Raw genomic sequence first — 23,048 nt, forward strand, 5'->3', positions numbered from 1 at the left:
TACACCCAACTTTATATTTGCATTCTATAGGCCAGATTAAGAAATACCATGCTTTTCCTGATATAGTCACCTGAATCAAACAAGGCAAACTGAATGGCTGTTACTTCAGAAGATAATAAATGCTACTTCTTACAGATATGGGCCAAAGAGTATAGTAAGGACCATAAGATTGGAAGTCATTGAAGTAAGACTTATTTCTAAAGGCAAAATCAAGTTCACAGTTTTGTATACACACCCTTCTGTAATAAAATATACTAAAATTTTAAATATACTTTTAAAATTTCAGCTAAGTTAAGACATAATTCCCCCTTTCAGAAATTTTTCCTTCAAGGGATGCATTTAAACAGTGTTCAATTTCTTGTGTGCCGATGCAAATGCATATCCCAGTACTGATATTTAAAGTGTCATATACTTGTTAATTTCCAAGTCTTCTTAACATGCTGTGTTTGCCCCTTTTACTTTGACTTCAGATTCATTCAGCTGAAACTAGAGCGTGCCACAGCAGCTGAGCGCCAGCTTGTCTTCAATGAAATCCTCCAGGCTGCTTACCAACTAATGGTGGATGTGTTTGGAAATTATGTCATTCAGAAGTTCTTTGAAGTGAGTCTTTGTTCTTTCTGTTCTTTGACTTTATATAATATCTAGAGTATTTTGATTTTCATTGGCATTTTCAAGAATAGCAGTTCTATTCCGGTCTTAAAATGAAGTGTGTGTGGTCTTTTTGAAGTTCTCTTTCAGTATTTTTCCAATTTGTTAGCAACACTTTATTTTGTATGGTTTAAATACCCAAGCAGATGATGCCAGTGTATTCTGGCAGTGTAGTTTGACAATTGTTCTCATTTAGGACCTAGCACATTATTTCTGATTGTCAAAATGGTTTCACCAAACATGTTTCTTTAGGATGGTATTTGTAAGGTATTTTAGCAGGATCACAAATTAAGGCACTGTGAAAAATGGGAAAATTTTTTCAAAAGATTCCTAGAGAGAATTGTCTTTGAATACCATTTTCAGTTTTTTTCCACCATAGGCCAGGTCATGATGATTGCTAATTGCTTTCTGGGAGATCCTTTGGCCTTGACTTCTTATTTTACTTTGCAATTTGAATAATGTGTACTTTTGTATCATTGTCTTTGGAAAGGATTAATGTGTGATTCCTCTAATAAATTAAAAATTTCAAGGAGGCAGCGATTTGTTGCTTGACAGTTGCCATCAACCTGAAGTCAAAAAGGCAAAATGGAGAATCTGGTGGGGTTGGTACTGAATAAAACTTGCCACCAAACAGATTTGTTCTATATTTTATTTTATTTCATTTGTTTGAGGATTAAAAAATGGCGAACTCACAGGTTTTATTTTTTTTCCTCATTTTTCTCACATGGACTTATATTCGAGACTAAATGCTCCAGCTGTGAACTAAGAAACCAGTCTAAATGTAACCACTGTATTTCTGATTTTAGAATGTCTCTGTACTACCATTTTGTCACAGAGAACTGTAGCTCTGGTGGCTGGTGCAGCTTGGGACAGCAGACCATAGAGTGGAGAGTAGGCCTATGGTTTAGGACAAGCTGGAGCTTAGTATATTTGTACAGAAAAGGAGGGTTTATGATAATTCATAAATTCTTCTCTTGTCTGATGCTAATGCTTTTCAAGTAGAGATTAAAAAGCTAAGGGCAGGAAATCCTTCTTAGTACCATTTTAGGATCATATAGCATTGCTTCTTTTTTTAAAAAAAATATTTTTATTAGTTTTTTTGTGGACCTTTATTTTATTCACTTATTTATATGCGGTGCTGAGAACCAAACCCAGTGCCTCGCACGTGCTAGGCAAGTACTCTACCACTGAGCCATGAACCTAACTCTAGCCTTGCTTCTTGATTGGCCTATCTTCTCCCCTCCTAAGTCTGTTGTCTCCTGTAAATAGTATCAGTTCTTGGAAAGACAATAATTCTAAACTGTGTGTGTGTGTGCTTTGGCACTTCACTTAGATGAAGAAACTTTTCAATCAGTGGGCCTCAGATACCTGGCCTCAGAGTCCTGTGGAGTCACTGCAAGAAGTCCTTGCATTTTTCCCAGACATTGTCTAAAGCCCTACAAAACAGTGTCTCCCACACATTATTCATTTGAGAATAAATGTATGTGTTCTGGTAATTAGTGGAGTACAGATTAATTTAATAGTATTAATAAATTAATGGTAGCCCAAGGAGTTAAATGTTTACTTAGCAGAAACCACTATTAGATATTTGAGGTCTCCCCCCGCCCCCCCACCTCCCAGCATTAAGAAGGGTTCCTGGGGCTGGGGCAAGTGTACTTGCCTGGCATGTGTGAGGCACTGGGTTCAATTCTTAGCACCCCATATAAATAAATAAAATAAAGGTCATCAACAACTAAAAAAATATTTTTAAAAAAAGGGTTCGTATGATCAGAGACTGAGAATTACAGGCTTTAAGAAATAAAGGCGGGGCTGGGGATGTGGCTCAAGCGGTAGCGTGCTCGCCTGGCACGCGTGCGGCCCAGGTTCGATCCTCAGCACCACATACAAACAAAGATGTTGTGTCCGCCGAAAACTAAAAAATAAATATTAAATTCTCTCTCTCTCTCTCTCTCTCTCCCCATCTCTCTCTTTAAAAAAAAAAAAGAAATAAAGGCTCTTATTTTAAATAAAAGGTTCAGTTAATTATACATAACAGGGTGAAAAGAGATCATGTCAGTGGTTGATACAAAATAATGAGTGCTTTGCTTTCTCTACTTCTCTTCTACCTAAGTAATGGTGTTCACCCACATATTATGTCTAGTTTGGCAGCCATGAACAGAAGCTGGCTTTGGCAGAACGGATTCGGGGCCACGTCTTGTCGTTAGCGCTACAGATGTACGGCTGCCGAGTTATCCAGAAAGCTCTTGAATTTATTCCCTCAGACCAGCAGGTAATTGTAAGTTTCCCCTTTAACTTTTCTCTTGGTGTTTGATGTTTCTCTGTGGTATGTTCAGTGAACCCTATGAAAACATCAGTCTTTAGTTACTTCAGTGCTTATGGCTGCCTTTCAGTGCATGGCAAGCATGAATTGTGCAAATTCATTTTGAAATTTATAGTGGATCAAGTGTCTTCTTGTAAAAATCAGTAATTCCCAACACTTTTCTCTGATCAGAACTTAGCCTTTAGTAGATACAATTTTACAGTTGGGTTTTTGTTTGATAATAATTGAAGCAGGTAAAATAATAGTAAGTTTTCATTTTCTTAAAATAAACTGAGCATTCTGGCAGACCAAACTTTAACCCAATTCACCTTCCCCTTCCTCTTCTCCCTCCTCCCTGTTCACCCATTCCATCAGCACTCACTGAACAGCTGCCTGCCCAGTACACTGCACACCTGGCACATTGATCTGGGTGGCTCAGAGACAGCTAAGACCTCTCTGCCCTCAGGCTGTGCGGTCTGGTGGGGAAGAGCAATGGAAAGCAGAGGAACACGTGTGAGAGGGTCCCTTCTCCCTTCACTGTGTCCCCCAGGGAAGGCTGGAAGACAAGACTGAGAGGAGTTAGGGGAGTGGAGACAAAACTTTGAAAAGTGGGGAACCAACAGAGAAGTCCCCTGAAGAGGAGGTCCACAGCTTCAGGAATAGTCAGAGCAGATCCACCCAGTACCACCCAGATCACAGCGCCCAGGAGGCAAACTGAGCCCGCGGGCAGGAAGGGCATGCTCAACTGTGTTTGTGCCAAGCAGTGCCCAGAGCCTCAGGGTGCTCTGATCTGAACCCTTAGCCCTTCTCAATGCAGGGGTTGCTGCTGTCTGGCAATGATGACCCACTTGCCCTCACTGAGAACAGAGTTCGGTAATGAGAATCTTTGTTACGGACTCAATTCTGAGCCAGACAGACACCCTCCACCTCCTGTGCAAACCCACCCAAACCACACCACACCACACCACACCACACCATGCGAGGCCACCACACGCCACACCACCGCACTGGTGCTGGCAATGACAGTTGAAGTCTGGGGGCGTCCAGGGTCCTTCAGACAGGAGAGTTTCACAGAGAGATTTGTGGAGGCACAGGAGTGTTGGAAATGTGCAGCAAAATTCGAGCACATTCAGTCAGTGCTCAGCAGTAGAGATGCATTATTGATAGAGTGCTGTTGATAAGTAATTATAAACAGATGTGAGGCTATTTTTAGTTTTCTTATGTATAGGTCAATTTTAGTTTTCCCAGAATTTTCATAGGTAGTTGGATCCTCTTTAATTTTCTTGTTTATTTAAATATGAGGTTTCTTCTTTCTTGATCATAGTGCTTACTTGCTGAAAGAACGCAAAAGCATGACTCTTTATTATTCATTTCTCCTGTTTAAGTTTTACCACGAATGTGGCAAATTGTTGATTTTTATCTCCACATTTTCAGATTTTACCTTTTTTTCTCTTTTTTAATTGGATGGTTGTATTATGGAAGTGGTCTTTATCTTATATTTCTTTCTGGTTGTGTTTGTTTGTGGTACCTTTTCCTGAGTCTGACATATGCGTGCTGTGGAAAATGTACTGATTTCTGGATGCAAGTCGATTATTTTAGGTGAAATTAACTGCCAACTGAATTTTTACCTCTTGTAACAAATAAATACTGACGGGAGCCATTTCCCTTTCCTTTTGTTTATAACTTTCCTTTACATAAGCATTATTTATCATTCCTATAATAATCATCATTCTGGCATTTGGCTAATTTACTCTCCTTCTGGCGTTTGATTGGTAAACTTTCTTTCCTTTGTACTCTACCATTGTAGTCTTAAAGGTCTTTAATTAGGTTATATCTTAGTAGCTTTGACATACTTCACATTTCAAGAATTGAAGACATTGCAAAACAGCACCATTTTAAAGTGGCTGTAGTCTTCTAACAGAAATAGCGTCAGCACAGAAGAGCTAATTGTTACAGAGATTGGAGGTAGTGATGAAATGAGGCAGCAGGTCCAGGGCACAGCTGTGTGCACACATCTGACCTCCATTCCTGAGACCAGAGGCAGTAAGTTTCTGGGAAGGGCTCAGAATCAGTCAGTCTCGATCAATCTCACACCCACCCCATCCAGTCACCCCCGCACTTTTGTCAGCCTTCATCCAACACCACACAAATACAAATACACCCCCAGTGTCTGGCTTTTGTGTATACTTTCTGAATTCAGGTACTCTTCATTAATTTACCATTCCTGCTCTCTTCACAGTTACTGTGCCCTGATGGAAAGATCTTGGATGCTGGAGTCACAGTCTAGACTAAAATTCTGATTCTGTTGCTTTCTATTTATAGGATATCTCCTCCTTCCCACCCCCGCCCCGCACCCTTTTCCATTCTTATTTCTCATTGGAAGGTTTCATTGTGTTGCCCAGCTGGCCTTGAACCTCTGGGCTCAAGCAGTCTTCTTGCCTCAGCCTCCAAGAGGCTGGGGCTACAGGTGTGCACCATCCTGCTGTCTCTGTCTATAGCTTTAGATGGGTGGAAGAGCTGTGCAGGATATATATCATTGATAGTTGGTTTGCCAACACACAATGGAGCTAAGTTTAAATCTTGGCCATCTAGTTCTGCATTTTGTTCAAGTCTTTTGTCTATGGTTTCTTTTCCTCATCTATCACAGTGCCCATTGCATTGGGTTGTTTGGACTTAGTGCAGCATGTTAAGTACTTAGAAGTATGCCTGTCTAACCAAGGGGCAACTGTAGATTAATGACCGTCATTATTACTAATATACCACTTAGGATTGTCAGGAAAAAAAAAAATGAGTTTGAGATCTTTCCAGGTACTGGTTACTGCTATAACAAATTTTATTTTATGGTAGATAAATTATGTTTGAAATTCAATAATGCAGTGTACTTCATATAGAGTCCTTTCTATTTGAAGATATCTACATTTTTTAAAGCTTCAAGAGGGGTTTCTAAGTTAAAGTCCTTTTGTGGTACTGGTTACTGCTATAGTGAATTTTACTGCATGGTAAATATGTGAACACATGGAAGAACTTGAGTCCTCATTTGTTGCCACATTGTCACATTGTCAGAGTTGAGTTGTTCCACCTTCATTGTCTTAAGAGTCTGTTTAGTGCTTGGGTGTTGGTAAGAAGAGTGTGGACATCTGGGTTTTTGCTTGCTGTGATTCTGGTGGTGCTTTCTTCCATTGTCTTCAATAGAACGAGATGGTTCGGGAACTGGATGGCCACGTCCTGAAATGTGTAAAAGACCAGAATGGCAATCACGTGGTCCAGAAATGCATTGAATGTGTGCAGCCCCAGTCTTTGCAGTTTATTATCGACGCGTTTAAGGGGCAGGTAAGTGACTTAGGAAAGAAATAAGGGAAATAAATTAATGGGTGTCTCCATTGTCATCAAAGAACAAGGTATGATTTGAGGCATGTTCTCAGCTTGCTGTGTGTGTCTTAGCCTGCAGGAAAAGCAGTGCTGTGCAGTGCGGGTCAGGTACCAGATCCCTTCCCATAACTGTCATGGGCCATCTCTCCATCATTAATGTAGATATCTGCTCACCTTGGAATGAAACATTGCTGAAGGAGCTAAGATGAAATCTCATGTTTGAAGAATTTCCCCACATTGTTAAGTATTATTCTGATATTTAAACAAATTCATCAGTTTTAAAAAATGTAGGTCATTAGCAGAAGTAATCTTGCAGGCCCAATATGAATGTCCTTTTTTGTGTGTGTGCTGGGGATTGAACCCAGGGCCTTGTGCATACAAGCCAAGTACTCTACCAACTGAGCTATGTCCCCAGCCCATGAACATATCTTTAATTGAAAAATAACTGTTACTTGCCTAGATTTTTTGGAGGGGATGGAATGCAGTTCATATTGGTTTGAACTGGCCACATAACCAGAGATAATTTCTAATTTTTCCTTTTTACCTGTATGTCAGAAGTCTGTTCTTGGCATTACTTGTAAGCAATGTTAAATTCTTGGTTTTTCTCTGAATTGGCTGTCATTGTTAATTTCTTTTACCAACAAAACAAACAAAAAACTTCCTCACATTTTTCTAATTTGGTGGAAAAGGATAATTTAAAAGGTCTCATTTTATGATAATCAACTTGGTTTTTCTTGTTTTACCCCTTTCTTAAAGAGACAGGGAGAAAAAGAACATTTCACACACCCCTCAAAATGTCTCTTTAAGAAAGGGGGTAAAACAGGAAAAACCAAGTTGATTATCATAACCAGTGGTAATCTAGGTATAGATTATGAGGTGTACTGTTCAGCCTGTATTGAAGTATGAGTTGAGTTCTGTCGAGAACTGCCATGGTGGTTAGCGAGTCTGCAAACAGTACCCAGGGGGTTATTGGGAGTTATTAAGTTAATGAAAAAAGAGGGAGGTAGATTTTTTTAACTTTAAAATTAAGGTATTATATTTATCAAACTACAGAATAAAATGTAAAGGAATTAAGCTACCAAGTGAGAGTCTTTTTCCTTTTTGTTTCCCTCCTTTTCCTTTTCTTGAACTCAGGGAAGGCCTGGCCCATGCCAGGCAAGCACTCTACCATTAAGCAGCATCCCAGCTCAGGAAGAGGATGTTTTCAGGATAACAATCTGTCAAAGAATTGGTAACTAGAAAATAATACAACGTAACGAAAAATTGGTCCCTGAACATATTTCACATAAGAAACACAAATTGCCAGTATACGTAAGTGGCTCAGTGGTTGAATGCCCCTGAGTTCAATCCTTGGTACCAAACAAAACAAAACACGGAAAAAGAAAAGTAGTGGTCAATTCCATCAGTAATGAGGAAAATACCTAAATGATTTTTCCCACCTGTCATTTCCTTTGTGCTGGTAGGAATGTGGGGTCCAACATAGTTCTGGTAAAAATTTATATTTGCACCATTTTAGGACACAATATAGTATTCAAATTCTAACGTTTATATTTCTTATAATCTGGTACTCTTGGCCTAGGTTCCTCTCTGTACATGGTATTCCCCCACTACCTTTTTAAAACAGTAGTATTCCCCTAGTAGGAAAAGGCTAAACAATGCAGATGTCTATAAGCTAGGCATTTTGACTTTAAAATCTCATAGTCACCTACACAAAACACACTGTAGAAATATCCAGTATTGGAAGTGAATATTGGAAACATTATTTTGAAATGTTGATCCAGACTATAAGTATGTGGCATTTTAGAAAGATGAACTCAATTCAGGTACAGTGGTACACCCCTCTAATCCCAGCAGCTCAGGAGGGGGAAGCTTGAGGATGCCAAGTTCAAGGTCAGCCTCAGCTACTTAGCAAGACCTCTGGAAATTAAAATAATTTTTAAAAATAATGTAGCTCAGTGGTAAAATACCCCTGGATTCAATCTCAAGTGCCAAAAACCCCAAACCAAAACAACAAAAACGAATCTCAAGCAGAACTAAACAGTATATTGTTTAAGTAATAGTTGTTAGCATAATAAAGCTGCATATATAATATACATAAAGTATTTAGTGCAGCAACTGACTCTTTGTAAGTAAGTATTCAGTAAGCGATAGTTGTTACTGCTTTTACTACTCTCATTATTCTTCCTGATTACTGATGTGGGCTGCATGTCATTTAGCTAAGAAGGGCCGAATCAAGATTGGGTGTTCTAGGAGGCCTGGGGATATAGCTCAGTTGGTAGAGTGCTTGCCTAACAGGCACAAGGCCCTGGGTTCAATCCACGGCACTACCAAAAACAAAACAAGATTGGGTGTTCTGGATCTATAGCACCTGTGCTTTCCTAATTCTTCAAACCCAGCAAAACACACCAGTTAAACTCAGATGATTGTATGTAGTTGGTGTGTTTATGTGAAAGCATTCAGGACTGGATCCTACCCCTTTTTCTTTTCTTTTTTTTTTTTTTTTTTTGGGGGGGGGGTGGTTGGTTGGTTCCCCCCTTTCCTTTTTCTTCCTCTTTCTTTTAATAATAATAATAATTATTATTATTATTATTATTTTGGTGATGCTGTGAATTGAACCCAGTACTGTGCGCACACTAGACAATTATTCTCTCATTGAGCTGCAGCCCTCAGCCTTCCTTTTTCTGTTTTTAATCCTGTCTTTTGGATTGGTTGTTGATTGACATTCCTGATTCTCAGCTGTTTTTCCTGACCTTGACTAATTCTGTGTTCCTTCCAGGTTCCTTGGAAAAGTTCTTTTCAGCTCTGAATATGCATATATATGAAATCATAAAATAATTAAAAAATGGGTTTATTTACATATAACAGACACATGCTGCTAATGTTATATTTGTAGAGAGAATTTAAAGGCCATTTAGTTAAATATATAACAATGATATAAATGTTACTGAAGCATTGAAAGTGACAAGCGCCATTTTGAATTTCTTCTTTGTATCTTTTTATCTAGGTGTTTGCTTTGTCCACGCACCCTTATGGCTGCCGAGTGATTCAGAGAATCCTGGAGCATTGTCTCCCTGACCAGACCCTCCCTATCCTAGAGGAACTTCACCAGCACACAGAGCAACTTGTACAGGTACTGGAGTTACCAGTAGATAAAATGAGCAAGCGCTGGTGGGCTTCTGTAGGCCCCATTCTTGTGTGTGTTGTTAGCATAAGTATCTGTTCCAGAAAAGGTTGATGTGTCCTTTTGTTTTTGGACTGGTGATTGAACCCAGGGTGCTTACCCACTGAGTCACATCCCCAGCTTTCTTTATATTTTATTTTGAGTCAGGCTTTGCTAAATTGCTAAGGTTGCCTTTGAACTTGTGATCCTTCTCCTTCGGCCTCTATAGCCATTGGGATTTCAGGGTGTGCGCCACTGTGCCCAGCTTAATGTATTTTAATTCATGCTCTTTGAATCTTTTGGGCATGTTTTCATAGCAGCGTGGTTAGTGTCTTGAACCTGGGCAATGAGCACTGGCCAAGCCTATAGCTAGAAGGTATAGCTTTGAGAGCTAGGGTGGACTGTTTATCTCAGACAGACTATTTAATCCCTCAGAGTCTCAATCTCATTATTATCCAGTGAACTAAGTGGATTAGGTGATTTCTTCTTTTTTGGCTTTCTACTTTCTATTTCTGCTTCTTCCAGTTATTAAGTAATTAGACCTGCCTATTTTGTTGGACATGAATCTTTCCAGTTTTTCCTCCAGCCTAGAAAGTAAAGGAATTTGTACATTTCTGTTTAAGAATAATGACTCTTTACTCCCTCCCTTCCTCTTCTAAAATGATATAGGCCTACTTTTCTATATCTAGTAATTTATGAAGAACCTAACTAGAGCTTCTGGGCATAAACATGTGGAGAGAAATATTCCATTGTCTAATAATGTGTTCCTATTTTGTAATGACAGGGAAAAATTACCTGTCCATTTAAAAAATTCTTATGTTCATTAGAGCCTTCCTGGTGCTACAAGAAAGATAGGTGCTAAAGACTTAGGGAACCTGCCCGGAGTGGTGGCCCATGCCTGTAATCCCAGCTGCTCGGAGGCTGAGGCAGAAGGATCATGAGTTCAAAGCCAGCCTCACAATAACAAGTCTCTAAATAAAATATTTAAAACGGCTGGGGATGTGGCTCAGTGGTATAGCACCCCTTATTCAATCCCAAGAAATTAGGGAACCCACAGAACTGGTTTTTAACTTAAATTTTCTTTCTATTGTTGCTTCTCAAATAGGATCAGTATGGAAATTATGTAATCCAGCATGTATTAGAACATGGTCGTCCTGAGGATAAAAGCAAAATTGTAGCAGAAATTCGAGGCAATGTACTTGTGTTGAGTCAGCACAAATTTGCAAGGTATGTGCTTTCAGTTATAAAGCTTGTTTTCTAGAAGAGAGGCTTAAGTAGTATTTCAGCTAAGATAAAGAATAAGTGGTCATTCTCTCCTTGTTGATATTTATTTATTTATTTGTTTATTTATTTATTTGTATATACAGGTTAAAAACTCAAATAGTTCTACAAAGCATGGACCATAAGAGGTCCCTTATATAACTCCCTGAGAAACTAGCCACAGTGAAATCTGGGGACTGTGTTTCTAACGTATTACCCTTTACTTCACTGGGCATTTTAGTAACTTAATGTTTTGGAATTGTGAAATGTTCGTGAGGCAGGCTTCTTTCTGGCTGAGAGAGGCAGTTGGCCATGTCTGCGCAGGCCTTAGTGTTCTCAGAATCTCTTCTCCAGCTTCAAAGTGTGCGGTCTTAAGAATGCAGTGAGATTGTTTTTCCCAGGTTGGCAAAGGTGTTTTTGTTAACTTGTAAGTAGCAGAGATTGGAGAAAAATTGATGGCTCTTCCTTGTGGTCAGTCTTCTGAGTTGATTCTGTATTTCCTGTTTCCCACATAACATAGTTCTTTCTATTTTTAGAATATTTTCTTTTCCTTTTTTTAGGGTGAATTGCAAGGCAGGTAATAGGACTCATACAAAAACCTTGATGTTTATTAATGTTCCCTTTTAATTTGTCAAATCTTACAACATTGCAGCGTGGAAACTAGAGAAAAGAAATGCAGCACCTACGTGTGTGTGCTCTGGTACATAAGGCAGGAGATTCAGTGAGACCTCACCTGTTAGTTAGGCTGCCCTAGAAAATAGCCACCTGTGAGTCATTGGCAATTTCCAACCTACAGTGAAGTGGCCATCTCACAGAATACTAGCTTTATGCTGGTTTCTGCTTGAGGGTTTTGTGACCTGGAGCAGCTCTTTCCTGCTTTGTGAACACTTTGTGAAGCCTTCAGCACATCCCACCACCACCACCATGTGCACACATAAACCTCCAATTCTCCCTGCCAGGCATTGGGTTCGACTCCAGCAGTGCAAGCACACGGCATGGACATTGCTCATGACACTGCACGGTGTCGTCACAGCACCAAGCCGCAGTGCACAGTCACTGTGGGATGGTAAACGGCCATCAGTGCGGCAGCATGTAATTCAGTCAGCATCTGTAGCCCTGTGGGTTACGGGAATACTGCTAATAGAACTGCACCCCTCCTTTCCTTTCTCAATATGACATATTTGTGAAATGTTTAGATGTATTGACAAACTTTGGGTCTTCTTATACTCTTGAGAGACAGCATGTGGTAGTTGACCAAAAGAGCCATGGCCCTGCCTTGTGGGTTCCTTCAGCAAGACTACAGTTTCTGCCAAGTATCATGCTCTGTGCCAATAGCAGATGATAGACATCAAGTGATATTGATAAATGTTGAAATAATATTCAGCCAATTGGGATGTTAACAAAACCAGTCCCATAAACTTGTTTTTTTATTCATCCAGGCTTGTTACCCTCACCTCATGGAAGTTTAGGTCCCCACCCCTGAAAGACCTAGTCTCAGACATGATTCACTGTTGGACACATCAGGTGGCAGACATAGACTCTTACAGAGCCAGACAGTGGATACATTAATTCTCCACGAATGCGAGATCTCTCTTGCTGCTAATCCTGAGGGAGGGGAGAGGCTAGAAGCACAACCTAAGAGGGGATCCTCTTCTGACAGCTGACAATGGATTCGTCTCATTACAGCAATGTTGTGGAGAAGTGCGTCACCCACGCCTCACGTACAGAGCGTGCTGTGCTCATCGATGAGGTCTGCACCATGAACGATGGTCCCCACAGTGCCTTATATACCATGATGAAGGACCAGTATGCCAACTATGTGGTCCAGAAAATGATTGATGTGGCAGAGCCGGGCCAGCGGAAGATTGTCATGCATAAGGTAGGCTGGCCAGAAACTCAAGAGAGAAAGTGTGCAAGACATTTGTGTGTTTCTGGGGAGTCTGCCACTAGATGGTGCCCTGTGCTGCATTTCTTTTTTGTCTCTCTCAATCTGCCCCTGGTACTATGGGCTGATGCCCGGGGCTCTCTACCACCAAGCTACATCCCTGCCCTTTTTGTGTTTTAGTTTTGAGACAGGGTCTTGCTGAACTGCCCAGGCTGGCCTCAAACTTGCAATCCTCTTGCCTCAGCCTCCTGAGTTTCTGTGATTACAGGAGTACATTGCTCCCCCTCCCCCTTTTTTTTACTGCGAAGTTGCCATTGTCCACATGTTTGCCTCTCCTGTTAATAACTCACTGTGTAAACATCGTAAGCTCTCTCTCTCTTTTTTAATCTTTATTTTATTTTTATGTGGTGCTGAGGATCCGAACCTAGGGCCTTGCACATGCTAGGCAAGCGCTCTACCGCTGAGCCTCAATCCCAGCCCCATAAGCTCATTTTTTTTAATGAGATATTTTTCTTCATAACCCCTAAGAGATCAGTTTATTATTAATTTAGACAAGTCAACCTGCCTGCCTTATTTTCTGGTCTCCTCCCTCCCCATTCACCCATTCCACCAGCACTCACTGAACAGCTGCCTGCCCAGTACACTGCTCGCCTGGCACATTGATCTGGGTGGCTCAGAGACAGCTATGACCTCTCTGCCCTCAGGCTGTGGGGTCTGGTGGGGAAGAGCAATGGAAAGCAGAGGAACACGTGTGAGAGGGTCCCTTCTCCCTTCACTGTGTCCCCCAGGGAAGGCTGGAAGACAAGACTGAGAGGAGTTAGGGGAGTGGAGACAAAACTTTGAAAAGTGGGGAACCAACAGAGAAGTCCCCTGAAGAGGAGGTCTACAGCTTCAGGAATAGAGCAGATCCACCCAGCACCACCCAGATCACAGCGCCCAGGAGGCAAACTGAGCCCGCGGGCAGGAAGGGCATGCTCAACTGTGTTTGTGCCAAGCAGTGCCCAGAGCCTCAGGGTGCTCTGATCTGAACCCTTAGCCCTTCTCAATGCAGGGGTTGCTGCTGTCTGGCAATGATGACCCACTTGCCCTCACTGAGAACAGAGTTTGGTAATGAGAATCTTTGTTACGGACTCAATTCTGAGCCAGACAGACACCCTCCACCTCCTGTGCAAACCCACCCACCGCACTGGTGCTGGTAATGACAGTTGAAGTCTGGGGGCGTCCAGGGTTCTTCAGACAGGCGAGTTTCACAGAGAGATGTGTGGAGGCATAGGAGTGTTGGAAATGTCAAGGATTTTAAGCCCATCCATTCATTCCTCTAGCAAATACTAAGTGTGTGCTCTATGGCAGGCCATCCTCTGCACAAGCATTGTATGGCTACACCAAATTATGTGCAGATTAGTGTTGTAGTGTCAGGGAAATAAGGATTGTGGGTGGAGCCTATAAAAATATGTCAGTATGCCTCTTGTAATTTATGGGTACAGACAAGGCCCCCTATATGTGTAACATTTGAAAAACCTTTCCAGGAAAAGGGAACATGGTGGGTAAAGTCTTGGGGCAAGAGAGATGACTGTACTTTAAGAATTCTAGAAAGTCCAGCAGGACTGTGGTGATAGCAATGTGTGTACGTTTCAGATAAGTGTCCTGGCTGCTGAGCAGGCGCTGTAACTTGGAGGAGTGGTAAGATTAGACAGGAGATTGTTAAAATAGTTAAGCCAGTAACTGGTGACAATTTTGGGATGGAAGAGAAGCAGACGGAATTGGGGAGTTGGAATCAGCAGGGTCTTGCAGATGATTGGTTGGGGGAGTCAAGGAAGGAAGGTCCTTGGGTCTTCTTTCCCTCTTTTATCACTAGGTGGTGCCCTGTCAGCAAAGGGGAACACTGGGAGGAGAGTGGGTTGGTTATCTTTGACCTCTTATTAAGCCAAATAAGAGACCGGTGCACTCCAGGATTGCACACATGTATGTGCCTTCTTGTTGTTATTTACTGGAAGGCAGAGTTAAAGATTTTTAATAAGAGACATGACTCACCAGCCAGGCATAAAGGTAAATGAGTTGAATCTCACCTAGTTTTCAGGAGTAGAGCTACCCAAATCATGGGATCCTCAACCTTAAGTTCTAGTGACAAAATGTAGCATTATTCCATTCTTCTGCCTTTTCTCTTCCTCCTCCCCCTCCTCTTCCTCCTCATCTCCCCCCTCCCTGTAAATATGGACACAACACCTTTATTTTTATGTGGTGCTGAGGATCAGACCCAGTGCCTCATTCATGCTAGCCAAGTGGTCTACCACTGAACCCCAGCCCTTGCATTCTTTTTTAAGACAAGTTTAGGGAGGTAGGCATGTTTTTGCTTCCACATACCTCACGGTTGGAACCAGTTGCTTTCCACCTAGCACTTAGGTGGGAGTGAACTATGTGATCTGTGTCTGGGGTCCTATGTGAGTTTCATCGGTGGTTTCTAGATCTACTTGACCCTTGGTTCATTTGAGAACACAAATGAACAGGCCGGGTCATCATCCTCAGAGCTCTCATTCTAAAACACCCATCATCTCTGGCACTTTGGGCCTGTGTTTATGTACATTAGGGTGAGTTTGGATACGGAAACGGGTTGATAAACCATGGTTCTTTATGTTTGTGTGGAAAGATTGAGGGTTGAGCAAAAGGTAGTGAACACTGCTGAAGTGTGTAGAATAACGGGGCCCATCTGTGGCCCCCCTAATGGAGAAGTAGCCCTCTGCTTATCAGAGATGCTCAGGACTTGGGGAGCTGGATGAGCTCAGGGAAAAGAGCAGGAGAAAGCTTCTGAGTTGAACAGGCACCTGGGTCATAGAGGGCGAGGGTGAGCCCAGTGCCTCAGGGTGCTGGGAGAGCACAATGGGGAACAAATGGACTTTTGGGGGGATCTTGGCAGTTTGGGCTCAAATACCTGTGCCAGTCATTTGATCTTTTTTTTTCTTTTTCTTTTTCTTTTTTTTTTTAAGAGAGAGAGAGAATTTTAATATTTATTTTTTAGTTATTGGTGGACACAACATCTTTGTTTGTATGTGGTGCTGAGGATCGAACCTGGGCCGCACGCATGCCAGGCGAGCGCGCTACCGCTTGAGCCACATCCCCAGCCCCCCAGTCATTTGATCTTGATGTTGATCCATCCAACACATGGATGCACCCTGTACCTTCCATTTTTTTCTACCCACCACTAAAATGGGGTAGCCATCCTCGCTTATAATCTTTACCATTTAAATTTTTATCAGTATTAACTTCCTGTGATCTTAGAGAGACACGGTCATGTGGTGAGTTCAGGATTAATGGTGCCCACATCTGAAAACCCCCACTGTTCAAGTGACCTGGGTGCTGAGCCTGGGGCCAAGGGGTCTTACCTGTGTGTTTGTGGGGAAGTGCTGAGTGGCCCATGGCTGCCAACTTCCCTAGCACTCCTACCTTGTACCAGTGCCCTACTGGTTGGATGGGTTACTCTCAAGATCTCAGGGGATTTGGCTGGGCCAGTGGGTGTTGCTGTCAGAAATGCACATGTGTGCGGACTGTGGTGATGGATGGGAGCTCTCTGGAGCCAGCCAGTCTCTTCTCAGGCCTGCCTATTATAACACATGCTGTCCTTCCTCCCCAGATCCGGCCCCATATTGCAACTCTTCGCAAGTACACCTATGGCAAGCACATCCTGGCCAAGCTGGAGAAATACTATATGAAGAATGGTGTGGACTTGGGGCCCATCTGTGGCCCCCCTAATGGTATCATCTGAGCAGTGCACCCCTCTCCCCATTCCCGCTGACCTCACTGGCCCCCTGGCAGATCCAACCAGCAACCAGAAATGTCCTAGTGTGGAATCTGAAATAGGCAATCGGTTGCTCCGGGATTGCTCCCTCCTCCAAAAAGGAATCAAATCCACAAGTGGAAAAGCCTTTGTAAATTTAATTTTATTACATATAACATGTACTAATTATTTTTTTTAATTGACTAATTGCCCTGCTGTTTTACTGGTGTATAGGATACTTGTACATAAGTAACCAATGTACATGGGAGGCCACATATTTTGTTCAATGTTGTATCTATATTTCACGTGTGGAAACTTTCAGGGTGGTTGGTTTAACAAAAAAAAGTTCAAAAAAAAAGAAAAAAAAAGGTTTTTAACTCATTTGCCTCGCTGGCAAGTTTTGCAAATAGCTCTTCCCCACCTCCTCATTTTAGTAAAAAACAAAACAAAACAAAAAAAAACCTGGGAAGTTTGAATTTTAGTTAAATGAACCCAAACTGGCATTTAACACTGTTTATAAAAATATACATATACATATGTATATATATATAAAATGAACAAATCTTTCAGAGTTGCTGAAGCTCAGTTTTTGACATTAAGTTTATGAGACTTCTAAAAATTGCTCTTTTTTGGAGATTTTTTGCTGAGAAGAAGGTGTAGTCTGAGCTGCAGGGAGGAGGTGTGAACACCAGAGCGGCCTTCGGCCGGCGGGGCGACTGTTTACTGCCTACTGCCTACTGGATTTTTTTCTGTTAACATTGAAAGGCAAAATCTGATTATTTAGCATGAGAAAAAAAATCCAACTCTGCTTTTGGTCTTGCTTCTATAAATATATAGTGTATACTTGGTGTAGACTTTGCATATATACAAATTTGTAGTATTTTCTTGTTTTGATGTCTAATCTGTATCTATAATGTACCCTAGTAGTCGAACATACTTTTGATTGTACAATTGTACATTTGTATACCTGTAATGTAAATGTGGAGAAGTTTGAATCAACATAAACACGTTTTTTGGTAAGAAAAGAGAATTAGCCAGCCCTGTGCATTCAGTGTATATTCTCACCTTTTATGGTCGTAGCATATAGTGTTGTATATTGTAAATTGTAATTTCAACCAGAAGTAAATTTTTTTTCTTTTGAAGGAATAAATGTTCTTTATACAGCCTAGTTAATGTTTAAAAAGAAAAAAAATAGCTTGGTTTTATTTGTCAGCTAGTCAGTAGCGAGATCCTTTCTAAATGTTATTCAAAATGATTCAGTTCACACTAGTATTTTTTTTTTACCCTAAAAAGTAATGTTTTGCTTACTTTGTGAAAGTCAAAAGGACGTGCAGAAGTTCAGCCCTGTCCCAGCTTTCCCCACACTCAGCCCCTTCACCTTGTAAAGTGTGAATTACCCTTCCTTTTTGTACAGAAGATGAACTGTATTTTGCATTTTGTCTACTTGTAAGTGAATGTAACATACTGTCAATTTTCCTTGTTTGAATATAGAATTGTAACACTACACGGTGTACATTTCCAGAGCCTTGTGTATATTTCCAATGAACTTTTTTGCAAGCACACTTGTAACCATATGTGTATAATTAACAAACCTGTGTATGCTTATGCCTGGGCAACTATTTTTTGTAACTCTTGTGTAGATTGTCTCTAAACAATGTGTGATCTTTATTTTGAAAAATACAGAACTTTGGAATCTGGGTTTGTGCTTAATTTTAACCCCCTCCCTGCCTGCCTGAACCACCCCCATAGAATGCCCCAGGACAGCCTTTTCCTCCTTTCTGCTTATTTGTGGGGGAAAATTGGAGTAGGGCCTGAGTGTCAAGCTGATGGCCCTTGAGCCCAATTTGATTCAAAGTTGTTTGCGTTTAATCTGCCCATCGCTTCCACAATCAAGATCATCTACATAGAAGCCCAATTTCCTCTTCTTGGTAACTTATAACATTTGCTTCTTGGGCCCAAGTCTGTCCTCTTAAAAATCTGTGCCCTGTGGTCTGATCCATTCTTTCCAGATAGTCTTTCTTTCTTCACTCTTCCTCTCTGGCCTCTGGTATTTGTGAGCCCTGGGGTTTAGTAGTACCAGTGGGCCATCTGCCTGGGACTCTGCTCCCTGTGCCACTCGTTGGTAGGGGCTGCTGAGGCTGACCTGGCATCCCAGCCTCTTCCTCTTACCCTCAGCCTAGGAATTTCCTCCTGCTGGTAGTGTAGGAGGCTCACCAAGCTGTCTGTCAATCATGCCCAGGGAGCCCACCCTTGCTCCAGAGACAGCTTTGGTAAAAACTGCCACTCAAACTTTGGTCTGCATTGGAGATTTGGATGGACTCAGCTAGGAAGGCCAGCTGCGAGGTCATACCAGCTTGGTGGGGCCTTTGCAGGGAGTGGCTGTTGTCAAGGGAACTTAAGTGGTCCAGGGGATCCAGGGATAAAAGGTGGTGGCAGGGAGGCAGCTGGGGCCATTGCAGGGTTCCTGTGTAGGACCTGATCCTGCTTTGGCACCTGTGGCTGGGTTGGTCCCAAAGTCATCCCATTGTGGGCCTTCATGGCCTGCAGATAGCATGCATGCCACAGATGGGTTCATTTGCCTGCTATCTGTGACCTTTGGAAAGCAAGAGTCTCAAAAGACAGGCTAAACCTCAGAGCTTTGGTGAAACAAGTCCTCATACTAATGACCCATTAGCACCTGACATCACAGGCGTGGCCTAGGCGCTGGCGTGGTGTCTGCTCCCCTCCCCCCGTCTGCTGATGCATGTTCTGCAGCAGGTTTTGATTTGGTTTGGGTCTTTCAGCTTTTAGTGAAACGTTTTGTTTTTAGTGGTAGCAAGCAGGGATCTAGTGTTGTGTTCTCACTGCCACCTCCTTTTGAGGCCTGGGGAAGCTTCAGTGCCAGGATTAAATTTGAAGTTTGGTCCCAACTGCCCTTTTCCCCTGGCTGTGCCTGAGACCCAGTTTCTCTGGAAGGTGGGAGAATAGTAGTACTTACGTGCAGGGCTGGTTGTGAGGATTAAATTAGGTCACTTCTAACAGTGCCCAACACATTGGAATAATAAATGTTATCTGCTACCCAGACCCATTTTGTTAGAATTTCAACAAGCAGCTGCAAGCCAGGGAGACAGACTTCAGTAGGAAATGGGTGCCTCCGTTTTTCTCTCTAACCTCACTCGCCCAATGGTTGTGCACAGGTTTTGGTCATTATGGAAAGACCATATTTATTTATTGGGAACTAGCTGCTGAGTGCCCAGGGGGGTTTCCACGTGTTCTCCTGACTGTTCTTGCAGCAATCCTGCAGAGAATGTGGTTATTACCCCCAGTTCAGAGGCATGGATGGGAGACGACGTTTTGACTTCTCCAGCAAGTCCTGGGCTCAGACAGCTGCGGGCCTGTGGTTTCCCCTCCGCTCGCCAGGGTAGAGCCCCTGTCGCTGCAGCCTGAGCTTCCCGGAGTCTGCCCCAAGGAGGCCATGTCTGGGACTGCCACCACCTGCGTCCCTGTGTCTCTTTCAGAGTCCTTCCAGTGGCCATTCTTCCCTCGGTTGTGTGGTCACAGTCCTTGACCCTGAGCACCTTCACTATTGTGGTGTCTTTGGTCCTTGAGAAAGCCTTGGGGAGTAGACGGAGTTGACCTTTCAGCCCTTTGTACAGGTGAGGACTTGAGACTCAAGCTCCATGTGAGTCAGTGGCAAGGGGAGGGTTTCACCTGTGGTCTCCTGACGCCCAGTCCAGGACTCTGTTGATGGATGTCTGTTGGCAACCTCCTGCCAGCCACCACAGTGGCTGCCTTCTCTTGGGTGGTGAGGCACCCCCCAGGGGGAGAGAACCTGAGATTTTCTGTACTTACCAGCTGCAGCCACACGAGGGGGCTACCGCCCAGAGCAAGCATGGAGGACGCCTTGGGCTTGAGGGTCAGGGCTGGGATGGCTCAGAGGCATTGTCAGGAATCTCGCCAGGGAGAAGAGGTCACCAGAGTTCTGGCATCTGCCTTTCCCATCCTTCATCCCTTCCTGCCCCAGAGGGCTGAGCCTCTGGCTGGGAATGGGAAGGTGTGACTGACGTGGCAGAGGCCCAAGCTTTGCCTTTGATTTGCTGGGTGACTCCTGGCACATCTCTGAATTCTCTGGGCCTCAGTTTCCCCAGCAGCCACCAGGGGTATTAATTTAGCCCAAGACTACTTCTCTCCCAGGGCTGGTATGGGGTTGATGGGTGGGGCTGGGGAGAGCAGCCCAAGGTCCTGAGGTCTCCTGCGGCCACATCACTGGCTTGTAAAACTCACAAACCACCAACACCTCCAAGTCTTCTCAAGTCTGATGGCTTCAAATTTTATCTCCAGCTGGCCCTGTGTGACCTTTGTAAGTCACCTGACTTCTTATTCCTCTTTCCTTATCTGTAAAATGGGGTAACAACAGTTCTGCTTTACAAGGTAAACTGGAGGCCCCTGGCACGGGGCTAGGCGCACGGCCGGGGGTAGCAGTTATTATTATCATTGTCTCTGATTTTTCTCTGTTGGGGCTCTTTGAATTTTCACTAGGGTGACAAATTTATCCTTCAAACTGGGACACCAGAAGGTAGATGCAATACCTAGTGCAGTCTTCAAGGCCGAAGTCAGTCACCCAAGAAGCTTCCTGGTATTCTCACCTTTGTGAAGTCACTGCCCACAGGACTGGGTGTCACCACCGAAACAGCAGGACCTTGCGAAGGGGCAGAGTGTGACATCTGAGGCTAGGTCCCCCAAGACCTTATAACCTCTGCTTCCTCGGGGGACATTCACGCAGCCCTGATGGGTCCTGCTGGTCAGGATTAAGCCCTCGCTGCCGTCTCGGGAGACACTTCCCAGACCACCGCCACCACCTGGGGTGCACCCAGCTTCCCGACCCGCGTTAGTCTATGGCTGTCTAAACCCTGGGTCTGGGGTAACTTGTTCCCCAGGAGAGAACTCAACAGCAGGAGCATGGCTGCGCCCAGAACAGCCTGCAGCCCACACCTGCCCTCCAGCGGAGAGGAGGCCTGCCTACCTGGACGCCAATGCTGGCCTGGATTCCTGGAGACCCCCAGGCTCCTCAGAGCCCCTGGGGACACAGGTCTTTGGACAAAGCTTCACCAGCAAATCCCAGGGAACCTCAGCCCCCCAGAGGTGCCACAGCTTCTGTCTCCTGTCTCCCGGTTTCATGCAAAGAGTGACTTAGAGCTAAGTCCTGAGCTGTTAGTGATCCTCGCCTGCATTTTGGGGAGACACTGGTCAAGAGCTAGGATGGGACGCCAGGCTCCCCCACCCCGCTCCCCCGCATCCAGGCAGGGAAAGTGCCTACCAGATGCACATGACCAGGACAAGGGACAGAGCAGGGACATCCCACTGGATTGCAGTCACCTATGTGTTTCTCGCCCCGCCCCCCTGCCCGCATGGGAGCTCCCTCAGTGCCAGGCCTGTGCCCACCCCCAGCTCACCCACTGCTCCAAGCTAGCTGCAGTGCTCCTCTCCCAGAATGCTAAAAACAAACCAGCAGACCCTAACCCCACCGTGTGTCATCTCCAGGACGGCCAGGGCCCTCTCCTGGAATCCCAGCTACTTGGGAGGTTGAGGCAGGAGGACACCAAGTTGGAGGCCAGTCTCAGCAACTCGGTGAGGTCGTGTCTCAAAATCATAAAAAAAATCAAAAGGACTGGGGCTACAGCTCAGTGGTAAAATGCCACTGGGTTCAATCCCCAGTATCAGAAAAGCAACAAGGCGGGGGGCCTCCCGGAGGACAGTGCTGAGAGTGACCTGCCGCGGAGGCTGGGCAGGCTCTCCCGCCCCTCCCCGGCTCTGCAGCTGGGCTGCTCCTGCCCGAGAGGAGGTGAGAAGGAACACATATTTTTAGGAAGTTTATTTTTCTTCTTCCAGGAAAATGACTCTAAATGTGCAGTTTATTCCCAGGAAGGTGGGGGAGCGTTCGTGGAGCCGCTTCGGGTGGAGGCCGCCTCGCCCGCCCCCTCCTGCGCTCTTCCCCTGCCAGGGGACAGAAGGCCCAAGCCCCGCCCAGCCTGGCCTGGCCCTGAACCTGACCTGAGAGTGGCCGGGGTCTTGGTGCAGGTGCTCCTCCTGGGAGTGGGCAGAGGGCCTAGGGGACAAGGGGGCAGGGATGGGCTCCCAGCTCCGCCACAGGCTCTGACCTGGGGCCAGACCCTCCCCCCTCCTCTGGCCTCACTCTCCTCACTTGTGAAATGGGCAGATAGGGGTGGCAGGGGACAGCTCTGTCCACCCCAGGGGGTGGTGCATGCAGCCCCAGAACAGTCCCACAGTCACTCACACATGACCCTCTTGGACTCCCCACGTGGTGGGCCTCCCTCCAGGCCCCCTGGACTCCTCCGCTTCTGCTCAGAGGCGAAGTGGCTGAATGAGCGGCTGCGGCTCCGTCTTCTCATCTGCTCCTCCCTCCCAGGCTGTTCCCGGTTTCCCACCTGTGGTCCCCTCCCAGCCTGTGTGCTCAGGTTCCAGGAGCCAGGCCTCACCCCACTGAGGTCCCCAAGGTCCCTGAGCCCTGCTGTGCCCTCATGCAGAACCCCTGCTCCAGGCCTGGCCAGACCTGCCCCACACGGAGGCTGCCTGCGGGGGTCTCTGCAGCTCCACTGGCCCCTCCTGCAAGGCCAGCCCAGCCTTGTCCCTCAGGTAAGAATCCAACTTGCTCCCTCCC

The 23,048-nt window shown here is 44.4% G+C and overlaps 1 protein-coding gene and 2 non-coding genes across 12 annotated transcripts in view; all 3 read left to right on the forward strand.

The window, feature by feature from the left end:
* The window catches only part of Pum1 (pumilio RNA binding family member 1), a 65,304-nt gene extending 47,217 nt beyond the window's left edge, over nucleotides 1–18,087 (forward strand). For 6 of the 10 annotated variants that reach the window (XM_048815914.1, XM_048815911.1, XM_048815906.1 and 3 more), the window contains 7 exons: nucleotides 471–600; nucleotides 2,789–2,923; nucleotides 6,140–6,277; nucleotides 9,321–9,446; nucleotides 10,582–10,703; nucleotides 12,423–12,615; nucleotides 16,247–18,087. In XM_048815914.1, coding sequence (XP_048671871.1) covers nucleotides 471–600; nucleotides 2,789–2,923; nucleotides 6,140–6,277; nucleotides 9,321–9,446; nucleotides 10,582–10,703; nucleotides 12,423–12,615; nucleotides 16,247–16,378 — 976 coding nt within the window. In that variant the 3' untranslated portion in view covers nucleotides 16,379–18,087. The remainder of the gene's footprint in view (nucleotides 1–470; nucleotides 601–2,788; nucleotides 2,924–6,139; nucleotides 6,278–9,320; nucleotides 9,447–10,581; nucleotides 10,704–12,422; nucleotides 12,616–16,246) is intronic. The other 4 variants (XM_048815915.1, XM_048815916.1, XM_048815907.1 and 1 more) reach the window with 1 other exon arrangement.
* Nucleotides 3,777–3,860, forward strand: LOC125610410. Its single transcript, XR_007340431.1, has one exon. It is a non-coding gene; the product is annotated as a small nucleolar RNA SNORD103/SNORD85 (small nucleolar RNA).
* On the forward strand, nucleotides 13,685–13,768 carry LOC125610411. Its single transcript, XR_007340432.1, has one exon. It is a non-coding gene; the product is annotated as a small nucleolar RNA SNORD103/SNORD85 (small nucleolar RNA).
* Nucleotides 18,088–23,048: the final 4,961 nt, after the last annotated feature.

This window comes from Marmota marmota, unplaced genomic scaffold, assembly GCF_001458135.2.
Source record: "Marmota marmota marmota unplaced genomic scaffold, marMar, whole genome shotgun sequence".
Classification (NCBI taxonomy): domain Eukaryota; kingdom Metazoa; phylum Chordata; class Mammalia; order Rodentia; family Sciuridae; genus Marmota; species Marmota marmota.